Below are 15493 nucleotides of genomic sequence, written 5' to 3'. Positions count from 1 at the left end.
ATCTATCAAAATCTGTGAGGAATATAAATTAAAGAAAAGGAATATCATTGGGGTTTCAGCCATAACTGAAACTTACCAGTATCTGATCTTGTCTCCATACCCAACTGAAACAGCAACTGTTAGGGGGGAGGGGTTTGAGAGCCAGGAGTGTTTAGCCCCCTCCTTTCCTCACTGAAGCCTGTCAATCTCTGGCTCTTGACTTGAAGCTCTAATATTGGCCCTGGCACATTATCTGCTTCTCCAAATTATCTGTTATTATCATCATAACAGCCTTTAGGGGGTGGGGTCATCCCCCAGATTGGTGGCTGGCCAGGAAGGAAGAAAGTGTGGAGATCTTTTAAGAGGTGGGGCTGGTATTTTATTTTAGGAGGTGAGGAGATTCCCCTGCCCTTTTCCCCCGCCCTCCCCCTGCAGCCTCTAGTCCCAGACAGGGAGGAGAGTAGAGTGTACGGTAGAGAGGGGAAAGGGAGCAACTGCTGGGAGGGTGCGGGCGTGCCCACAGAGACATCTCTGCATGCCCTCTTTGGCACGGGCACCATAGGTTCAACATCATGGCACTATACCATGTGGCCTATTTTCTTTGTATCTCCCAAACACCTAACACAGATTATGGAACAAATAAATAGTGACAGATCTTGGTGAGGGGGAGGGGAATAATAGTACATATATACAGCATTTTAAAGTTTGCCAAGAATTTTACAAATATTATCTTATTTTATCCTCTGCCATATAGCTGAATTGAAAGGTTTATTTTGTTTTGAAAAAAAAAAAAGCATTTGTAATTTAACTGTACTTAGGGTAATAAATGTGGAAAAAGACCTGAGATTCTAGAGTAACTTACCTATAAGAATAATATAGAACTACAATTAATAATATGGAAATATTCTAAACTATGTAAAAATTTTACTTTTTTGCAACTTATTTGTCCTCAGACCTCAAAAACATTTTTAGGCTGTTAGTTTCCTACAATTGTGGTCGTTTATGGAAATAACTTGATTTTGTCTTTCTATTAATTCAGTCAAATACTTTTTATGTATTAGACTTCATATCTTACTTAGGCTTCAAATGAGTGTGTTTGTACATTAATTAAATATCTTCAATTTTGGTTCCTTCCCTAAAGGTGGTGAAGATGAGGAAAGAAGTGAAGAGAACTCGAGTTTTGGTTATTCGCAGGCTTACCAGGCATATCACCAAACTGAAGTCAAAAAAGTTAGTCATTTTTATCAATAATCATGTACTACTTAGACACAAATCAGAAATTATCTTTAGCTATAGTTTATATATGGGTTTTCAATAAGAGGCAGCTGACGTATAGGGAATATAATTGATGTTGTAAATTAGTTTCTTGAGCCTATTCTTTTGGGTTTTTAACTAAATTTTATTTCTTTGTGAATTCTACTAGTCATAGTTTTCCCAAATTTTTCCCAAAATCTGACTATTATGTTCCCTATAGATTCAAAATAGAAACTTTTTTTTTTATGGCTAGCCATTTATAATTTGTCATTCTTGAAAGTTATTTCTTTTTATACCAAGTCACTACAGTACTGATTGTAGTTTTATAGTTCAGGTACCCTCAGTTACTTACTTTGAATAATATAGTAAATCCTCAACTTTTATGGGCTTACATTCCTAGAAAATGGTATCAAAAGTCAAATAAAAATGTTGATACTTTACATTGAACCTTTGGAAAATAGAAAGTTGGTTCCAGCAACCAATTAAAAGCTGTAATCTTTCATTAAAGATTTCTAAATATACACTTTCATTTATTTGTTTATTTTTAAATATTCACTTTTATAAAGCATATGATTCTTTATGACAAAACACTAATTCTGATAATATACATTTTTCCTAACACAGTGATCATGAAATAACCCATAAAATGTAGTACGCATACTAAAATTGATAACATGCAAAACATTTTTTTCACCAATAATTCCTTTTGGACTAACATCTCAATTAAAAAAATTGATTTCAGGTAATATTCACTTTTTGTAATACTATAAATACTGTGCAGCAAATAATTTTCTTAAAAATAAAACAAAATATTATCTTCCTCTGTGTCAGATGGTAATGTGGGGGATAAGGGAGTATTATATATATACTATTTTGTAATGCTCTCTTCCTTGGCCACCCTCTGAAAACCAAAGGAGAAATTATTTGTTGGCACTTTTAGTCACTCAACCTAGTCACCTGCTCCCCAACATGGTTAGTTCCATGTTCTCCTATCTCTAGCCCCTTTTAAAGATTCCAGTAGCTCTGAAAGCAGAGTCAGTGCTTACCAAGAGCTTCCCAGGAAGAGTGCCCTCCTTCTCCATGCAACTGTGTTCTTTCCTCATTCATTCTGTCCAAGCACAGAAGAATTTGATTCTAGACTGAGCTAGGAGAAGCTAAAGGAGTCAGCCAAGTTTTGCCCCTCGCAATTTCCCCATTTGCTTAGAACTAGGACTCTGAAGTCTCTACATCACATTCTGCACATAGCCAGGGTACCAATATGAAAATGAGTTACTAATAAAATCATGACATGCTTATTGTCTCTAGATTTTAAACCCATGAATATTGAAGATTGACTAGTTTTTATTTTTTATTGAAATTGCAAATTAGTTTGAACTCTTAAAACATTTAACCATAATCTTGTACATTTACATGGCATGTTAACAGTGTTCAAATTGGATCTTGCTTGATCCTCAATTTTTAAAATTTTATTTTCTAAAGGTTTTATCATTGTCACTAGTTTTAAGAAAAGGTAATTACATTCAGGGTGTTTTCCTCTATCTTAAACCCTGTTCTTTGTTTTCAATGCATCTTCTCACATTAGGCTTGCTTCTTTTTTTCTGTTGTTCTCCTGTACCTTCTTTAAATATTTATGCATGTTTTCTCCCATAAGAAACATGTCCTAATGATATTTCATGCTTCTGGTTTTAAGGTAAATTGGAGTACTTTATTTTTACAGTCCTAAGAGATATAGTTGCACAAGTATTACCTCATTCTATATTATATATATACACACACACACACACACACACACACACGAAAACAGGCTTGGAGAGGTTAAATGATTTTCCTTTGATCATACAGCTGTGCAAATGTTAGAGCTGACATTTGAGCTAAATAGCTTGATGGTATTCAATATGCTCAATTCAGAGAGACACTTAAATAAGTTTATTTTTAATTATGAATTTTATTGTAGCTTGACAAATATACAGGTATTTTAGAATTATAAAAGGGAAAATTCTCAACAAAAAGGAGAGAGATTATATATACTTGTGCAAGCACGTCCAATTTTTTTTTTTACCAATTAAGGAAGTTTATTAAAACTATTTCTAGGATACAAAAAGCAAAGTATCTCCCCCATCCCTTTTTTTAATTGCCCATATCTTTGTAAGAAAATTCAATAGTGATATTTCTATTTTAAAAACTGAGAGGACTTGGAAACAAAAAGTAGACACTCCCCTTGCCAGTGGTTACATAAAGCACAGCATTTAAATTCTTGAATTCTGTAGTAGTAATCCCACCAATTAAACATTCCCCATTCGTGCATTTCCATTAGTGTTTGAGATTTGTTGTACTAAACTTTTAAGTTTACCATATTTTAGTAAATATGTATATTTGCTATGAATGGTTTATTTTGTTATATATATAGTAATGTGTTTTTTACAGGGGTACTGAAGATACATTAGTGAAAAATCAAAGAAGAACACAACGATTACTTGAAGAAATTCATGCCATGAAGGTAATAATGTGTATTGATTATAAAGTTTTGTGTTTTTTTTCCTTCTTGGTATTATTCATTTGAAAACTTCTGAGGTGCTTCTAATGATTTACCTGAAATATTGCATAAATCTAAGAACATTTTTAAGCTTTAATTTTTTTTAAGTTTGTAACATTGTTAGAGTAGTCCGAGTTGTAGACATGCTAAATTAAACACAAATATTTTTAGCAACCTTTGCACCATAACTAGTACAGCTCTTAAGAATTGATATATTGGGAGCAGCTGGGTAGCTCAGTGGATTGAGAGCCAGGCTTAGAGATGGGAAGTCCTAAATTCAAATCTGGCCTCAGACACTTCCTGGCTGTGTGACCTTGGGCAAGTCACTTAACCCTCATTACCACTCTTCTGCCTTAGAAACAATACATAACATTGATTCTAAGGTGGAAGGTAAGGGTTTTAGGGTGAAAAAAAAAGAATTGATATAGCCATATTATTTTGGAGTTAGATAGTGGGGTTTTTGACATCAGACTTTTGTTCATTGTCAGCTTAATAAATTTTTGTGTGGTGGCATCAGCATTTTCAATTCAGTTTTGAAGTCATTGTTGAAATAGAAGTCTTCCCCATGTCTCCTCTCAGTCCTACTTTTTACTGTTATAATTTTCAGTTCATCTGTCTCTAAATTGTAGAACTTTCATTTTCTAAATAGTTTACCATCAAATGTCTAGAAAACTATTTCTTTAAAAACTTAAAACATTTGGTAGCAGTACTTATCTTAATTACAAGATGTATTTTTTATGAATGGATGAACATAGCATTTTAAAGGTTTGAGTTTCAGATTGAGTAGAATATTAAGAGAACTGGTAATATTCTTTCCTTTTGTTCACAGATAATCAAATCATCTGTATCTTCTTTTCTTGGTTGTCTATAGTTTGGAGGTGGTCATTTGCCTCATTATTTAAGAGAAAACTCCTAGTGGGTGTTCTCAGGCACATGTCTTTCTTAGGGTCTGCAAGAGGCACAATTTGAATTCAAGTCTTCTTCACTCTAATCCTAGTATTCAATCTGTTATTGATATTCTGTGATTTTTTTTACTTTCATCTTTTTAAAGAAATAAAAAATAAAGAGAAAAATATGCTTAGTTTGGGAAATTTTTCAATATAATCAACAGTTAAATAGTCATCAGATATATCAGTTGAATTCACTTCAATATTTTTCTTACAAGGATAGTGGAGGGTTTGGGAAATAGGTTATGTTAAAACAAAAAGACTGGAATAAAAACTTATAGCAAAGGAATAGATAGGATAATAGGTAAGGGTGTTTTTGTTTTTTTGTTTTTTTTTTTTTGGTATTTTTTTAGCTAAGGAAGTTCTTGATAGTTATTTCCAGAATATTTGAAATACTTCTTTGAGCAGCCATCGAAGTAAAATTACTTAATACATGTTCCTTGGTCCTAATTGACCTATTGATTTTTATTAGTGAAGAAATGGAATTTACACAGGGAAGCTATGAAGGCAGGAGAACAGTAACAGAGGCCAAAGGTCATTTAGAATCCTGAGGCAGAAGCAGTTGTTGGGGAACCCTAAGGGACTTGAAGGGGAGTCTGGTCTTGGACTCTGGATGAGCATGAGCTCCCAGAAAGACTTCTGGAAGACTGGAAGGCAAAGCAGTCAGATCAATTTACTAAGAAGAGAAAAGGAGGATTGGTGGGTGAAGGGAGATTTGGAGGGAGAGCTCTCTTAGGCCCAGGTAAAGCCAAATCCTGGGCCAGCCACCATTGCTCTTTCTCTGGCAGGGGTTTGTAATAGAAGGGACATCAAGAGGGACTAGGTAACACAAATTCCTAGTCAAATGTTAATTCATTACTCCTGTAGTGTTCCCTATCTGGTACAGACTTCTACATCCTCTTGTCACCAAGCTGTTCTGTCAGGGACAGAGGGTAGCCATTTGCTCTCTTTCTACAAGGGAGGGATACCCTGACAAGTCAGTTCACTCAAATCACCTGACCAGTTATTTCAGCATCCTAGGTGTTTCTCTACCTTTTAACATTAGGCATAACATTTTACTTATTAAACCTACTGGATTAAACAGGTTCTCTGAATGGCACAAAAGGGGTGGGGTTTGGGGCGGGTGTTTTAATCCAGAGTTCTAACCAAATTACATTGTGTATGTTGTGTGTGTGTTTTAAGCCAAAGTCCTGACCAAATTACATTGCCTGTAGAAATTATCCCTATAATTTTTACTGGATAGTCATTTTCATAGGCCTAAATTATTCAGAGGTTTTGAAATACTATATAATTGCTATGCTTATTTTAGTTGGAAAGAGTGCTGTATGTTGAATATGGATTTAGTGATAAAATATACTATCAGTAATACAGACCTTCTTTCCTATACAACTGTGTAACTCTCATGTAGCATTTTTATTTACATAGAGAATTTTCCTTGCTTATAAATTTGAATTCAGAAATTGAATTCATTTTACTTCTCATTATCAGAGATAACTTAGACTTGGTGATAATTTAAGTTTCTAAGTTTTCATGTAAATTATTATTTACTCATTCATGTGTCACCATTAGTTTTGTTTAATTTGTTGTGCCTATCAGCTAGGCTTAAGATCCTTACAGAATCCACTTTTTGCTTTTTAAGAACCTCTAATTCATACAGCTTTTGGCTATGGTGTTATAATCAAGCTTACTTGCCTTGCTTCCAACTTCTTGGGCTTTTTTCAAAGTTTAATTCAGCTGAAGAACAGCAGAAGCACCAACTCTGCCTTTTATTCTTGAGTGCAAAATTCTGTTCCTCAGAAATTGTTCATTATGTAAATTGATGACTTTTTCTAAAAAAAAAAGTCACAGAGAACATTTTTCAACAACAAAAAAAAGAGTATCAAAGAAGTCAAACAATGCAGAAAGCTCACCATTTCAATTAAATTTAGACAAAGATTTCTACTTTTCCCCCCCTTCCTGAAGAATTTTCTCCTTGGCTCAGACATTACCACATTTTTATTGTCTTGCTCATGGTATACTATCCCTTACTTGTTTACTATGATACTAGGTTATTTTGACTATTGTGAAGATTAAAATAAAAAAAAAATTTTAACCCTTACCTTCTGTCTTGGAGCCAATATTGGCTCCAAGGCAGAAGAGTGGTAAGGGTAGGCAATGGGGGTCAAGTGACTTGCCCAGGGTCACACAGCTAGGGCCAGATTTGAACCTAGGACCTCCTGTCTCTAGGCCTGGCTCTCAATCTACTGAGCTACCCAGCTGCCCCTGATTTAAGAAATCTTTTAGAAATGAAAGTTTCCTTTTTCATGTAATGGTTTATAAAACTTTTTGATACTATTGGAAGTTACTTGTAGAGTCCCCACAATTTTATAATACTGAACATTATTTCTGGGTGATGATGGAATATAGGTTTCTACTTTAAATACTCCACATATATGGGAATTTTTTCTAGGTCCCTTTATATAGAGATATTTGGGACTTTGCAGTCCAAAATGTAGAGAAAAGATTCTTTAATTTAGTAACATTATATGTCAGCTTGGGGCAAAATTCTTTTAAGATACTTCTGGATGTTGTGTGAATGGTGTGGCTCCCTCCAAAGCATCATCTTTTTCTTTCTAGTTTTATGCTGTTTAGTTGGAAATTCATCTACTTCCTGGCCAAAATTTGACTCTAATTGGCTTAACTGCCCCCTTTTAAAGAATGTAACAATATTTACAGTGTTTCCAACTTTTTGCATCTAGCTTTCTTCAAAGCCACTTCCAACAATAACTGTATCTTCTTTTTTGGTATTACTTATCTCTTTTTCTGCCCCCCAAAAGAATTTAATTAGGATTGATGAAAATTGTAGCTTTTGGTGCAAGAAAGAGATGAGTTGATATGGGTATTTGTTAAAATTTAAAAAAACTGATGGCAGAACCAGCTTTTAGAGAAGGCCAAGGACTGGAATTAGCTTCTTTTACTACTTCCCCATTTTTTTCATACTTTTCTAATCCCCTTCAAATCTGCAGAAGAGGAAGAAAGGAAGATTCCAGTTTAAATTGAGATTTGATCACCTGTCTGCTGGTATTACCAAACATAACAATTTATTTCCTATCATTGAAGTAGATAACTAATGACCTGTATAAAGCAATCACTTATTGACAAAGTATTTCTCCCTCCTTTTGCATAGTCTCTCGTATAATAAAAACTGTACCCCACACCTTTCCCCAGAAAGTCACTTCTTTCTGTCTTGTGCTTTTTGTGTTTACCATAAAACTATTAGCTCTACACTCAGGGATGTTGTGAGGCTCAAATTAAATAATTGGATATAAAGCATTTTGCAAACCTTAAAACCTGTCTATATAAATGACAGTTATTACTTTTAGCCTACAAACACTAGGCCTTTACTCTAGAGTTGACTTCATTCTTTAAGCATTCTACTACACTCCTACACTGTTTAGAGCAATACAGAAGTGCACTGGTAAATGTTGGGGGAGAGGAATATACAGCTTTTTAAAGTGCATTGTCAACACTTTTCATATATCTAGAAAATCAAATAACCAAGCCCTGATTTTGTAATGATTGATGATTTCTGAGGTGTAAATGCAACAGTGAACTCTAGCAAATAGATTATTGCTGTCTGCAGCTCATCCCAATGGGATGATTGTCACTACCTCTTAGGGAAAATACAAAGAAAAATCTTTATCTCCTTAATCTCAGAAAAGTGTTTTACTCTCAAAAGGAGGGGAGAAAATGAAAATTGGCCATTTTTTTGACCACTAAGGTAGATACCATGCAGAGTACTACATTATAAGAGGGAAAAAAACCAATGGAACTGTCTCAGATTCATAGTAGACAAATCCAAGGAAAGAGACAGGAGTCATTTAAGACCTCAGCTGAAAGAAATTGAGTAATAAAGAAGGTGAACTAGAAGCACTGTAATACAAGGAGATAAATTTGATATCATAGATATTTCTGATACTCAGTAGGATAAAAACAATGAATAGAATGTAGTTCTGGAAGTGTGTTTGTTTTTTAAGAGGCACACAAAAGATAAATGACTGTAGAATTATCACTGTATATTAAGATATTTTCTTTTGATGGAATCCAGGAATTAAATAAAGCAGTAGAGTGTTTGGGCAGATACTAAAAGAAACAGAAGCCATAATATTCAGTTTAACAAATCATAAGCATTTAATGCAAAGGGAAAAATAAAAATATTGTCCTGAGGAACCTTACATTTATGCTAAGATGTGGAAGGGATACAGCATGTACATGGGTGAATACAAAGTAATTTCAAAAAAGGCAGCAACTGGAGAATATATCCAAGAGATCTGGGAAATGGCTTTTGATCTGAATTTTGAAGGAAATTAGGTGAGGAAAGAGGATATTCCACATTAGAAAAGCATAAACACAAATAATGGAATATTGCATGTGGATAATAACTCACATTAAACAAAAGGATAATATGTAAAGAAGATTAATATGAAATCATGCTGGAAACTATTAGGTGGGAACTAGTTTGTGGAGAATTTTAAATACATAGTGTTATGAGTAAGATTAGATTAGCTAGTTATTAGGTATTGATTATATATTGATTAGGAAGTACCTAGAAGGAAGGAGCTAGAGCTGGGAATTCCAGGTTGGAATGAAGGAGGAGGAAGTCTATCTGTGCTGTGTGTGGACTCCATTAGTGGTAGGAAAAAACTGTTGCCAGCCTGGGAGACCTCAGAGCAAAGGACACCTTGCATCCTGTTTTCCCCTGGGATCCTGTGTGGTGTGGCATTTAAGGAAAGAACAAGAGAAGAGGACAGTGCTTCAAGCAAACCCCTTACTACTTGGTTCCTGAGACAACTGTAGCTCCTGGCATCCAGACATCATCAGTGGATTGGTGAGAAATCCCAAAGCCACAAAAGCCCCTAGCTGCACTCAAGCCTGGCAGGTTCCAGGTTTGAGGCAGAAACCCAGAGACTCCAGTATAGCTCCTTGGGCCCTGTTAGTTAGATAGCTTAGATTAGTGTAGTGAATAAGTCCTTCCCTGTTCCTTTGGGTTTTGTTATTAGGTGTTAAGATTTTAGAGTAGTCATTCCTATCCCTCCTTTTAGTTGTTTCTAATTAAAACCCAATTTCACCTTGTTACCTTGTCAGTTAATTCAAGGCCTCTGGCCAGAGTGACAGTTGGCTGTTATTTTTCAGTTGGGAGTGGTGTAGCTGTACAAGACTTCAGTGTTCAGTTATAGTCTCTCTTACATCCCAGAGAGTGTTCCCAAAGACCCCATAGTTGATTTTAATATCCCTGGTGACCCCATTACTTATATTTTCCTACAATAGTTAAGGCAAAAAGGAGCCACTGAATATATTTGAGAAGGGAGAATAAAATCTGTTTTGGGGGAAATTCAGTTTGATAACTATGCATAGAAAGAATCAGAGACATAAGAGCCTAAAAACAAGGAGACCAATTTGAAAGTTATTTCATTATTCTTGGCAAGAAGTTGTAACTTTGAAACTAGTTTAATAAACTGGGAGAAGATGAAAGAGTAGAGTGACAGTAGCAAGAATAAAAAAAATGTTAAGCATTTTTTAGGTATCTACTATATGTAAAACACTTCTGAGTGCTGGGAATATAAATTTTAAAAAGACAAAGAACAAAAAAGACTATAACGGGAATTAATTTTAAAAAATGTGAAGGAAGGAGGCCAAACACAGTATCTTAGTTCTCAGATTGTGTTGCAAAACAGTAATCATCAGTCTGGTACTGGTTAAAAAATAAGAGTGATGGATTAGTAAATTAAATACACAATACTTAGGAGTAAATCACCACAACAAGTTAATGTTTGATAAATCAAAAGATTCAAACTTTTGGGACAAGAATTCACTATTTGACAAAACTATTGGGAAAATTGGAAAATGGTATAACAAAGACAGGGGATAGAACAAATTCTCATACAGTGTACTAAGATATGGTCAACATACACATAAAGGGTAATACCATAAGTAAATTAGGGGAACATGGAAAAGTGCATTTGTCAGATCGATGGATAAGGGAAGAGTTTGTGACAAATAAAATAGAGAGTATTATATATAGGAAGTCAAATGAAGAATTATGTTTATATCAGAAATTGTTTGTACAAACAAAACCAACTCAACCAAGGTTAGAAAGAAAGCAAAAAATATACGGAAAATTTTTTGCAAGTAACTCGGATATATTTCGCAAATATATAGAGAACTAAGTCAAACTTTAAAATACCATTCTCCAGTTAATAAGTGGTCAAAGTATGCATTTTTTAAAATAAAAAAATTGCTATAAATCACTCTTGATTAGAGAAATTCAAATTAAAACGGCAAACCCATCAGATTAGCCAATGTGCCAGAAATGGGAAATGATCAATTTGGAACTCTTCCCAAAGGGCTCTAAAACATTGTATACATACCCTTTGACCCAGCAATATCACTTTTAGGTCTATATCCCAAAGAGATTTTTAAAAGGGGGAAAGACGTATTTGCACAAAGATATTTATTGTAGCTCTTTGTGGGAGCAAAAATTTGTAAATTATGGGGTTGTCCATCAATAGGGCACTGGTTAAGCAAGTTGTGATATACTAATGGAATGCTGTTGTGCTATAAGAAATGAAAAACAGCATGGTTTAGAAAAAACTTGAAAAGATTTACATGAATTGATACAAAGTGAAGTAAACTGAACCAAAAGAACATTGTACAACAATATTGTGAATGACCTCATTATTCTCAGCAATATAGTGATCAAAGACAATCTCAAGAGACTCATAATAAAAATTGCCATCCACTTCCAGAGAAGGAACTATTGGAATCTTCACATTCTTGCTTTATTTTTGTTTGAGATCTCTTCTACAAAATTACTAACATAGAAAAAATGTTTTACAGTATTGCACATGTAAAATCTATATCGAATTGCTTACCATCTCAGAGAGGGAGTATGGAAAGGAAGTAGAGAATTTAGAGTTCAAAAAAAATTTTTTAAAGGAATGCTTAAAAACCATTTTTTCATGAAATTGGGGAATATATATATATATATTTATATATATATATATTTTTTTTAAGTAAAGCAGCTCATACCCTCAACAGGGCATACATTCTAATAGGGAAGATAGCACATTTGGAAGAATTTATCTGCAAATCAGATAGGACATTTTCATGTTTCAGTGACAAGCAAATGGTAATAGATTTTTTTTTTTAAACATAATTCCCAATGATAAAATCCTATACGTTTCTGACTTTAAACAGTTTAGAAGTACCAAGAACTTTGGTGTTTTCTTTCTGAGTCTTCAGTTGCTGTGTCTTTAGCCCCCCGGAGGAACAATTTTTAGGCTGTTCTCCAATAGGAATTACTTCCTAGGGGACAGTGGTATGGAAGCATTATTACTGCGTCTTAGGTTCAGGGTCCCTGGACTGCCTCCATCAGTCTAACGAGAGATTGTAGTAGTGATGGTTAGACTTAACTTGCACATAGCCTACCTCTTAAACTTTAGAGTGCTTTTCTACTTTAGCTAAGCTCACTTGCTTACTCTGAGTTGGTTGGTATTTGGTGGAAATGACTGGCCCCTTCTCCACTGGAATTGGTTTCCTGAGTAACACCTGTAAAGGCTAGATTTTAAGTAGGACCAATAGGTTGGGATGGGGAGTTGCCACAAATAGAGGCTTATGCCTATAAAGAGCACAAGTTGTTGAGTCCTATTGAGTCAGAATTTGGTGATGGTGATGGTGGTGGTGGTGATGAAGAAGATGAGTCCCTTCTCCCCAATGATTTTTCCCTTCAGTGATGGCATTAGGGGCCATTGCTATTCCCAGGGAGTCCCTAGGCTATATCCATCGGGGTATGAGTATGCATGGTGGTCAGGGTAATGGTAAATGGTTTGGCATATCTGGTATATGCTCCCAAAAAGAAAAATAAAGAATAGAAGTTAGAAGAAATGCTGAATGAGTAAAAGGTTATGAACTGAAAGAAGAACATCAAAGTTCTGTATATAAAGTTGGCAGCACAGTTAGAGGTGATGGGATGGTTTAAAAGATTTATGTCTTTGAGGTGGTGATGGTAGAATGAATTGAATATGCAAGGCTTGAGTATTAAGAAAGTCCATGAACTGAAAGTTTAAAATGAGGGGTCAGAAATAAGCATATTTAAATTACCTGTATGCTGGTAGGTACTTGGTTATAGAGCCTGTAGGCCAGGTACTGATATGCTTGGAAAAAATAGGATAAATGATCTGGGGTCCAGTAGAAGGCTTCAGTAAAATCTGGATCTGGTGACATATGGATGAATGGATGGATGAACTTCAGAAGAGGGGATCATTCAGTAATAATGGCATGGGAGAATGAATGTGGCAGCCAGAAACAAAGACTATTCCTAGATGGCCCCATATATAAGGTATGACCAGAGAGCAGGCCAAGAATGTAGTGTTTTCTTAAGGGAGCCAAGTTTCTATGAACATGAATATTCTAGAGCAAAGAAGTTTGTTTACAATTGTGGATTTTAAAATTAATCTTTAATATCTCTAAGGTATAATATTTATAAAGATTTATTAATATTTAATTAGAGAGCTAGAGAACACAGGGAATGTTCACCACTCAAATTCATGTTGAAGAGAGAACTAGGGCAACAAGGACCAGTCACCACTCAGTTCACATGTAAGAGAGTTAGAGGGACGTTACCCAAAACTTATATATAATCATGCAAAAGACACGTAAACAGAAAGGAAAAGGAATTGTGGGTAATATAGAAAGGAGGTTTGGTTATTGTAGTTCCAGGGGTTCAAGATTTTCCAACTATACATTCCCTCTGTAATCCTTTGGGAGACTAGTCTCCCTAATGGATCATGGAAATATAATCAGATTTAAAACTTACAATAATTCAGGGATAAAAGGGAAATGAAAGAGAGAAAGAAGAAAACCAATGTTAGGCAAACTGACAATAAGCCAATTGGGGGCAGTCCCCTTTTGGCATAAGTGTCGATTCAAAATAAATGCATTCAACCCTCCAAAGTTCAAATTTGTCATATCTTGAAGTTCACTCTGGATCTTCTGGCACAGCGTGTGGTCACTGCATACATCTTCATGGCACCTTCTGGTTTTGGGAGGTAGTCTTCTGTTTTAAATTAGGTTCAAATTCAAATCAAAATTCACAGCAATAACATAGTCCCCACTGAGGAGAATAATAATACATTCCCTCTGAGGAGGATACAGGGATACACATAGGAATCACACAGGGATACATGGTCAATTCATAAGGTATATGAATCAATTAAAAAACATTGGAGAATTCAAAGAAATTTTAAAAAATAACCTCTGAGGGAAATATAGAATATCAAAAATGTGAAAAAAAAATTCTAGGAAAAAGGAAAAAAATTCACAGATCACAGCAGGTTCTTGTAGTGATCCATGTCCCATAAGCTTTGCAATGACAATCACTCACTAACTCAGTTTAGCAGTCTGGACTACACTAAGTTGTCATAACATGAAAGAAATAGAAAAAAGAGACTAGATCTCGAAACGAACGGGAAATGGCATTTCTTGGTTTGATCCTTTTCTTCACTTTTCAGGATAATGGAGCCAGAACAATCATTGTTGTGTATTTGATATAGAGTGTGGTACAAGAAAGTCCTATGTCTTAACATATGTCAAGCACTGCAACCTTGAGTCTCACATGATCAAGTCCTTGAGCTTTGGTTTTCTTTTAACTTTTTGTGCTCATTTGGCACTTTGCAGGTCAACTTCTGTGCTCCTTTATGATCTGTTTTTCCTTGGATTAGAAATATTCATCGAGTAAAAGTCTCATAATATTTAAATAACTAGTAGCAGGTTGCCATAGTCCAAAACTTTTTGGGTATGCATTTATATGCTAGACAAATGGACATCTTAGTTTATTCTGTTGCAGAATTCAAAATAGTCAAAAGACTTTTTAATATTGGAGACATGTGCTTCAAATACAAAAAATGAGAGAAAATCAAATACTTTATGGCACATGTAGGAAGAAAAATATATTAAAAATGTGTATATTTCACAATCACAGAGGTGCAGTATAGAGGCTAATTTCCAAAAAATAAGATTCATTTCCTCTTAACTTGCTACTTGTACGAGTGCAAATGAGATAGATAAAACAATAATACATTAAAGAAAATATAAAAGGCATAAAAATGTTACAAAAGGCACGTCAAATCAACATAGGTCACTAATACAGATATTCTGTTTGAGGTAGTGTATGTATCATTCAAGTACAAGGATTAACCAAATAAAGTGCAACAAAATAGTACAGATCCTAGCAATAGGGAAGTCTTATCACAATCAATAGTCAAATACAATCAATAGTCAAATATAATAAGTACAGGCAATTATTCATTATTAATAGAGGGTACTCATTTTACATGACTACAATGAATACATGAGTCCCTCTCCCCAATTTTAATGGCTGTTGGTGTAGTCAATAGGACTTAGAACAGTCCATCATAAGCAGGTTCTATTGACCCAATACATTTGTAATTCTTTATGTATACACTATCACCTGGGTTTAAATCATGAAGCGAGAAGTATATGGGACCTGCTTGAACAGCAGCTCCAGAGTCGTGGAGTTCTTGCAATTTTGTTTGTAATTGTCTAATATAAGTGACAATGGTTGTATCCCCTCCTAACAATGATGTAGAGGCAGGGGTAAATGGTTGTGCCTGAATAGGTGGATGTCCAAATAACATCTCAAATGGTGAGATGTGTAAATCACTTCTGGGTCTGCTTCTGAAATAAAATAGGGCCGGAGGTAGAATTTAGGGCCATTTTAAAT

The 15493-nt window shown here is 34.8% G+C and overlaps 1 protein-coding gene across 1 annotated transcript in view; it reads left to right on the top strand.

Moving 5' to 3' along the window:
* SRFBP1 (serum response factor binding protein 1) overlaps positions 1-15493 on the top strand; it is a 119810-nt gene that overhangs the window by 27953 nt on the left and 76364 nt on the right. The window contains exons 2-3 of the mRNA XM_044662203.1: positions 1121-1209; positions 3658-3730. Of these exons, the coding sequence (XP_044518138.1) occupies positions 1121-1209; positions 3658-3730 (162 nt within the window). The remainder of the gene's footprint in view (positions 1-1120; positions 1210-3657; positions 3731-15493) is intronic.

The sequence above is a fragment of the Gracilinanus agilis genome, chromosome 1 (assembly GCF_016433145.1).
Source record: "Gracilinanus agilis isolate LMUSP501 chromosome 1, AgileGrace, whole genome shotgun sequence".
Lineage (NCBI taxonomy): Eukaryota > Metazoa > Chordata > Mammalia > Didelphimorphia > Didelphidae > Gracilinanus > Gracilinanus agilis.
The sequence above is the reverse complement of the archived record's forward strand: the minus strand, read 5'-3'. Positions and strand labels throughout refer to the sequence as shown.